Raw genomic sequence first — 7,500 nt, forward strand, 5'->3', positions numbered from 1 at the left:
CCTCCACAAGAACCTTTTAAACCTCCCCAAGCACCTTTGAAACCTCCACAAGAACCTTTGACACCTCCTGGTGAACCTTTTACACTTTTATTCTTTACAACATTCCACAAATAGAAAGTTAGATAAACAACTTAATTATACATTGATCTGACGAATGAAGAACTGACTTTCCAGTTTTCTATTATTCATATTTTATGTGGAAAATTGAACCGATAAGTGTTACACGGATCAGACATTTAGAGAACCTTCATGTTCTCTGTGTCTGATAGTCGGATCAGAACATGTTTCGTCTCTTTGTCTCAGACTGTTTTTAGCCTTCAGGAGGTTTTAAAGGTTCCTGAGGTTTCAGAGTTTCTTGTAGAGATTCCAGTGCTTCTTCAGGAGGCTGCAGTGGTTCTTTAGGAGGTTGCAGAGGACCTTCAGCAGGTTAGGTCCAGGATGTGTTTAGTCTAGCTTAGCACAAAGACTGGAAGCAAAGGGAAACTGTTAGCCTAGCTTAGCACAAAGACTGGAAGCAAAGGGAAACTGTTAGCCTAGCTTAGCACAAAGACTGGAAGCAAAGGGAAACTGTTAGCCTAGCTTAGTACAAAGACTGGAAGCAAAGGGAAACTGTTAGCCTAGCTTAGTACAAAGACTGGAAGCAAAGGGAAACTGTTAGCCTAGCTTCAACAAAAGAGAAAATGATCCACCTTCTAACCCGTCTGTCTGTCTCTCAGAGGTGCTGATGAACACCAAGCTGGAAACATCTGACCTGCGATGGACAAGTTATCCTGCAGACGACTCAGAGGTACACGCACACACACACACACACACACACGCTTGTGTGTTAGCTTGCTGCTAACATTCTCAGTGATTTGAATGAAGAATGCTAATCCATAACCTGTCTGTCTGCAGTGGGAGGAATTGAGCGGATTGGATGATGAGTCGAACAGCGTGCGGACCTATCAGATCTGCACACCCGACAATCCGTCCTCCTATTGGCTGAGGACACGCTGGATCCCCCGCAGGGCGGCGACCACGCTCTACGTGGAGATCCGGTGGGTCAAAACATGAGAGATGTCATCAGTGATTATTAGAAACGTCCTTTTATTGAGTAACTAATCAATAAAGACATGAGGTAATGTTAATTGATTGTTTATTGTTTATTGTCGTGCAGGTTCACCATGATGGAGTGTTCGTCTCTGAACCAGCGTCACTGTAAGGAAACCTTCAACCTGTATCACTACCAGTCCGACAGCGACGAAGCCACGCCCACACACCCGGCGTGGATGGAGAACCCGTACGTCAAGGTCGCCACGGTCGCCGCCGACCACCTGCTGCGGCGCGGCGGCGAGCGGCGCTCCAACGTCAAACTGCTGCGCCTGGAGCCGCTGCGGGGGGCGGGGCTTTACCTGGCCTTCCACAGCCAGGGCACCTGCATGGCGCTGCTCTCCGTACGTGTCTTCTACAGGAAGTGCCCGCCCCTCCGGCGCGCCTTCGCCTCCTTCCCCGAGACCATCCCCCACTCGCTGGTGGAGCAGGTAACCACGCCGTAACCATGGCAACGGCAGGGCTCAGTACCCAGCATGCCTCAAATCAGACGGAAACAAGATGTTTAAAAATGTCTCGTTTAGTTTAAAGGCTTTAACTGTGTGTGTGTGTGTGTGTGTGTGTGTGTGTGTGTGTGTGTGTGTGTGTGCGCACGGCAGGCTCAGGGTGTGTGTGTGGAGAATGCTGTTACTCCGCCCGGCGAGCAGTCGCAGCCTCCCAGCATGCTTTGCGGTGAAGACGGGCAGTGGGTGGGGCAGCCGACGTCCAGCTGCGCCTGTCGCCCTGGATACGAGGCGGGCGACACCGACGTGCGCTGTCGAGGTGAGAACGAGTTTTTATAGAAGACGCCACGAGAGCTGCAGCCCGGAGACGCTCAGAGTCGATAACTGAACCCGACTTTGTCAGTTTGAACCTTCTGAAACTTTATTTACATCATTACACACTGACATCACCACTAGAAGCTGCAGCTTTTAACCTTTGACACTCAGCAGTCGGAGACGAGACGTCACACACACTCGTCAACTGATGAGACTTGTTGAGACTCAACTTAAAAACATCTCTGACCATCATTTATTTTACAGGCTAAAAGCTGCCGTTCAGTTTACAAAGTGAGAGAGATGGAGTGTGTTTGTTCTTTATCAGCACTTAAAATTCCTTCTGTGGTGAACACACACACACACACACACACACACACACACACACAGACACACACACACACACACACACACACACACACACACACACACAGACACACACACACACACACACACACACACACACACACACACACAGACACACACACACACACACACACACACACACACACACACACGCTGAGTGTAAACAGAGAGGCTGGAGGTGTGTTGACAGTCTGATAGTTGATGTAAAATGAGAGAAAAGAGAAACTACAGTCAACATGTTTATTTTCTCTTCTATTTTTAATTCTCTGTTTTATGATTATATATTTATTATTATTTTCTCTTTCATTTTAATTTTTGCACATGTCCAGCTCTATATTTATATTCTGGGGTTCTACTGGAATGAAATCTCCTTATTTATCTTCTACTGGTCCTTTATGCAGCCCCTCAGTTCAGCCTCTGTCTGAAACAGGCCGTTTTAGCTCCTGTCTCTTTAAGGCCCCGCCTCCTGATGAGCCCACTCTGTTCTGATTGGTCAGCTTCAGGAAGCTTCCTCCGGCTCCGGAGGCTACGTAAACAAACTATAGTAGCAGGATTTCACTTCTTCTTCTCCTTCTTTACTCCAAATGTCAACTTCTCAGATCCATCCGTACATGTTGGAGCTGAATCAGAGTCGTGAAAAAGTCAGAATAAGTCAACAACAAAGTCAAAGTATTACAGGAAAAAAAATAAATATAACAAAAAGTCCAAATATTTCAAAAAATGTAAACATTACGAGAAAAAGTTGGAAAGTAATGACAAAAACAATGTTAATGTTACAAAAAAAGTGGTAAACTGCAGCGATGAGAGCAGGTTGAAGCCTTGAGTTCTGACTTGCAGGCAACATTTCTACAAACTCACGTTTCTGAACTTTAACAATGTTTAACATCCGACATGAGAACAGGAAATAAATAACAGGACAGCAGTGAAAGCTGAACGTGAATCCTTTAAACATGAAGACAGAGTTCAGTAAACGGACTGTTGATGCAGAACCTGAATGAAACATCTGGATCCACCGATCCGCCACAGAAACAACCTTAATCTAACCTTTTATTTATTTATTTATTTATGTATTTACTGACAGACACTGCTGTTCAGCTCGTGTGTGTTTCAGGAGAAATCCAATGAAAACTAGAACATTAAACTAAAGTGAGGAAGATCATTCCTAACGTATCGCAGTCCTCTTCGTCGTTTTCTTCTGTCTTTGATTTATTTTCCTTCTCTTCGTCGTCTCCGTCGTCCTGCTGCGTTTCCTTCGTCTGGTCTCAGTTTCAGAGTGAAGCAGCAGGAAACCGTCCTCATCATCACGACTCATTGATCAGACTCACTTTCTAGAGTTTATCCTCACATATCAGGATATGATCAGTTGACTGATGGATGAGTGGACTGATGGATGAGTGGACCGATGGATGAGTGGACCGATGGATGAGTGGACCGATCGATGAGTGGACCGATGGATGAGTGGACTGATGGATGAGTGGACTGATGGATGAGTGTGACTGATGGATGAGTGGACTGATGGATGAGTGGACTGATGGATGAGTGGACCGATGGATGAGTGGACCGATGGATGAGTGGACCGATCGATGAGTGGACCGATGGATGAGTGGACCGATGGATGAGTTGACTGATGGATGAGTGTGACTGATGGATGAGTGGACCGATTGATGAGTGGACTGATGGATGAGTGTGACTGATGGATGAGTTGACTGATGGATGAGTGTGACTGATGGATGAGTTGACTGATGGATGAGTGGACCGATTGATGAGTGGACCGATGGATGAGTGGACCGATGGATGAGTGGACTGATGGATGAGTGGACCGATGGATGAGTGGACCGATCGATGAGTGGACCGATGGATGAGTGGACCGATGGATGAGTGGACCGATGGATGAGTGTGACTGATGGATGAGTGTGACTGATCGATGAGTGGACTGATGGATGAGTGGACTGATGGATGAGTGGACTGATGGATGAGTGTGACTGATCGATGAGTGGACTGATGGATGAGTGGACTGATGGATGAGTGGACCGATTGATGAGTGGACCGATGGATGAGTGTGACTGATGGATGAGTGGACCGATGGATGAGTGGACTGATGGATGAGTGTGACTGATGGATGAGTGTGACTGATGGATGAGTGGACTGATGGATGAGTGTGACTGATGGATGAGTGGACTGATGGATGAGTGTGACTGATGGATGAGTTGACTGATGGATGAGTGGACCGATGGATGAGTGTGACTGATGGATGAGTGGACTGATGGATGAGTTGACTGATGGATGAGTGGACCGATGGATGAGTGGACTGATGGATGAGTGTGACTGATGGATGAGTGGACTGATGGATGAGTGGACTGATGGATGAGTGGACCGATGGATGAGTGTGACTGATGGATGAGTGTGACTGATGGATGAGTGGACTGATGGATGAGTGGACTGATGGATGAGTGGACTGATGGATGAGTGTGACTGATGGATGAGTGGACCGATGGATGAGTGGACCGATGGATGAGTGGACTGATGGATGAGTGTGACTGATGGATGAGTGGACTGATGGATGAGTGTGACTGATGGATGAGTGGACTGATGGATGAGTGGACTGATGGATGAGTGTGACTGATGGATGAGTGGACTGATCGATGAGTGTGACTGATGGATGAGTGGACCGATGGATGAGTGTGACTGATGGATGAGTGGACCGATGGATGAGTGGACTGATCGATGAGTGGACTGATGGATGAGTGTGACTGATGGATGAGTGGACTGATGGATGAGTGTGACTGATGGATAAGTGGACTGATGGATGAGTGGACTGATGGATGAGTGTGACTGATGGATGAGTGGACTGATGGATGAGTGTGACTGATGGATGAGTGGACCGATGGATGAGTGTGACTGATGGATGAGTGGACTGATGGATGAGTGGACCGATGGATGAGTGGACTGATGGATGAGTGTGACTGATGGATGAGTGTGACTGATGGATGAGTGTGACTGATGGATGAGTGGACTGATGGATGAGTGGACTGATGGATGAGTGTGACTGATGGATGAGTGGACCGATGGATGAGTGGACCGATGGATGAGTGGACTGATGGATGAGTGGACTGATGGATGAGTTGACTGATGGATGAGTGTGACTGATGGATGAGTGGACTGATGGATGAGTGGACCGATGGATGAGTGGACCGATGGATGAGTGTGACTGATGGATGAGTGGACTGATGGATGAGTTGACTGATGGATGAGTGTGACTGATCGATGAGTGTGACTGATGGATGAGTTGACTGATGGATGAGTGGACTGATGGATGAGTTGACTGATGGATGAGTGTGACTGATGGATGAGTGTGACTGATGGATGAGTGGACTGATGGATGAGTGTGACTGATGGATGAGTTGACTGATGGATGAGTGTGACTGATGGATGAGTGGACTGATGGATGAGTGGACCGATGGATGAGTGTGACTGATGGATGAGTGGACTGATCGATGAGTGGACTGATCAATAAGTGGACTGATCAATAAGTGGACTGATGGATGAGTGGACTGATCGATGAGTGGACTGATCGATGAGTGGACTGATCAATAAGTGGACTGATCAATAAGTGGACTGATCAATAAGCGGACTGATCAATAAGGGGACTGATCAATAAGGGGACTGGTGGATGAGTGGACTGATCAATAAGGGGACTGATCAATAAGTGGACTGGTGGATGCGGCTGCAGGGTTTATGAAGGACCTGCAGTTGGTCTGGTTTGTGTGTGACTGCAGTCTGGTGTGTTGTCGAAGCTTCCTGTTATTCTCTGAGAGGTCAGAGGTCAACTGACTGCAACCAGGAAGTGTTGCTGCGGCGACACCAGCCGGGGGTCGCCACTGCTTCTGGTTAACCCCCCCGACACACACACACACACACACACATACACACACGGGGGGGGGGAGTAACAGCCTGGCTGAGTGAAAAGTACAAAGGTTAACTTCTGCTGCTGTGTGTGTGTGTGTGTGTGTGTGTGTGTGTGTGTGTGTGTGTGTGTGTGTGTGTGTGCGCTTGGCGGGGGATGGTGGTGATGACATCATGGCAGCACTTTCCACATCCTGTTGGAGCCAAGGTCACTTCCTGTCTCTCATTGTCTCTGAGAGGCGTCTCTCATCCGTCGTCATCCGGACTCCATCAAACTGTCTCTGCTGTTCTTCTTTCTTTCTTTTCTTTTCTTTTCTTTTCTTTTCTTTTCTTTTCTTTTCTTTTCTTTTCTTTTCTTTTCTTTTCTTTTCTTTTCTTTTCTTTTCTTTTCTTTCTTTCATGCAGTTTGTAGATTTGTGAGAATCAGGTGAACTTTAAGGTTCAGATATTAACTGTGTAGTTTGTGTCAAACTCTAAAAACACTGGATCCTACATTTCCCATAATGCACCATAACAAACAAACAAACAAACAAACAAACAAACAAACAAACAAACAGTCTAAATAAATCAACATCTGATGAAATGATGTTAACAGAAGATCAGACTTGATGTTCTTTGTTTTTCTGCTTTTTCATGTCAAGAATCATTTGTGATTTTTTATTTATTTTTATTTATTTTTATTTATTTTTATTTATTTTTATTTATTTCCTCGTGTGTTAAGATGTAAAAGTTCACAGTCAGAGTTGTTTCAGAGTAAACGATGAACAGCAGCACATTGTTGAGTCACAGCTGAGTGAAGATCCAGTGAAGCCTGATCACTGGTGGAACTGGTCCACCAGGACGATCAATATGTTTTAGAGGTCAAACTGTTCAATATTTCACATGAACAAGAAGCAAAGATTAGAGAAACAGAAGAAGAACGTGATCAGATATGGTGTTTAAAGCTTTGTTGGGACTATTTTCAGCGGCGGATGAATCCACCAGACTTCTGTTTCAGTGACAGATGCTAATGCTAACGCTAATGCTAACCTCCCTGTTTCCCTCCAGCCTGTCCGTCGGGTCAGTTTAAGGCGGGGTCAGGACCTGCTGGGTGTGGCCCGTGTCCGGCCAATAGCAACACACTGATCCCAGGCTCCGCCTACTGCCCGTGTCGCTCCGGGACCTATCGAGCCGACTCCGACCCGCCGCACGCCGCCTGCACCCGTAAGACTTTACTTCCTCTTTATTCCTCATTCTGTTTAGTTTCTTTCTTTGTTTTTCTCGTCAGCAGTAAACTGATCTTCATCTTTATGTTTTAAATCCTGAAAAGTTCCCACGTTTAAACAAACATTCACACACTGTAAGTACATCGCCCCCGGCAACAGCAGTTAGCCCAAATTAATAGGCT

General features: G+C 46.4%; 1 protein-coding gene across 2 annotated transcripts in view; it reads left to right on the top strand.

The window, feature by feature from the left end:
- Positions 1–7,500, top strand: part of LOC137173987 (ephrin type-B receptor 4b-like) — a 35,862-nt gene that overhangs the window by 10,415 nt on the left and 17,947 nt on the right. For both annotated transcript variants that reach the window (XM_067578932.1, XM_067578931.1), the window contains exons 2-6: positions 717–787; positions 895–1,037; positions 1,157–1,520; positions 1,689–1,851; positions 7,161–7,316. In XM_067578932.1, coding sequence (XP_067435033.1) covers positions 717–787; positions 895–1,037; positions 1,157–1,520; positions 1,689–1,851; positions 7,161–7,316 — 897 coding nt within the window. The remainder of the gene's footprint in view (positions 1–716; positions 788–894; positions 1,038–1,156; positions 1,521–1,688; positions 1,852–7,160; positions 7,317–7,500) is intronic.

The sequence above is a fragment of the Thunnus thynnus genome, chromosome 22 (assembly GCF_963924715.1).
Source record: "Thunnus thynnus chromosome 22, fThuThy2.1, whole genome shotgun sequence".
NCBI classification, from domain to species: domain Eukaryota; kingdom Metazoa; phylum Chordata; class Actinopteri; order Scombriformes; family Scombridae; genus Thunnus; species Thunnus thynnus.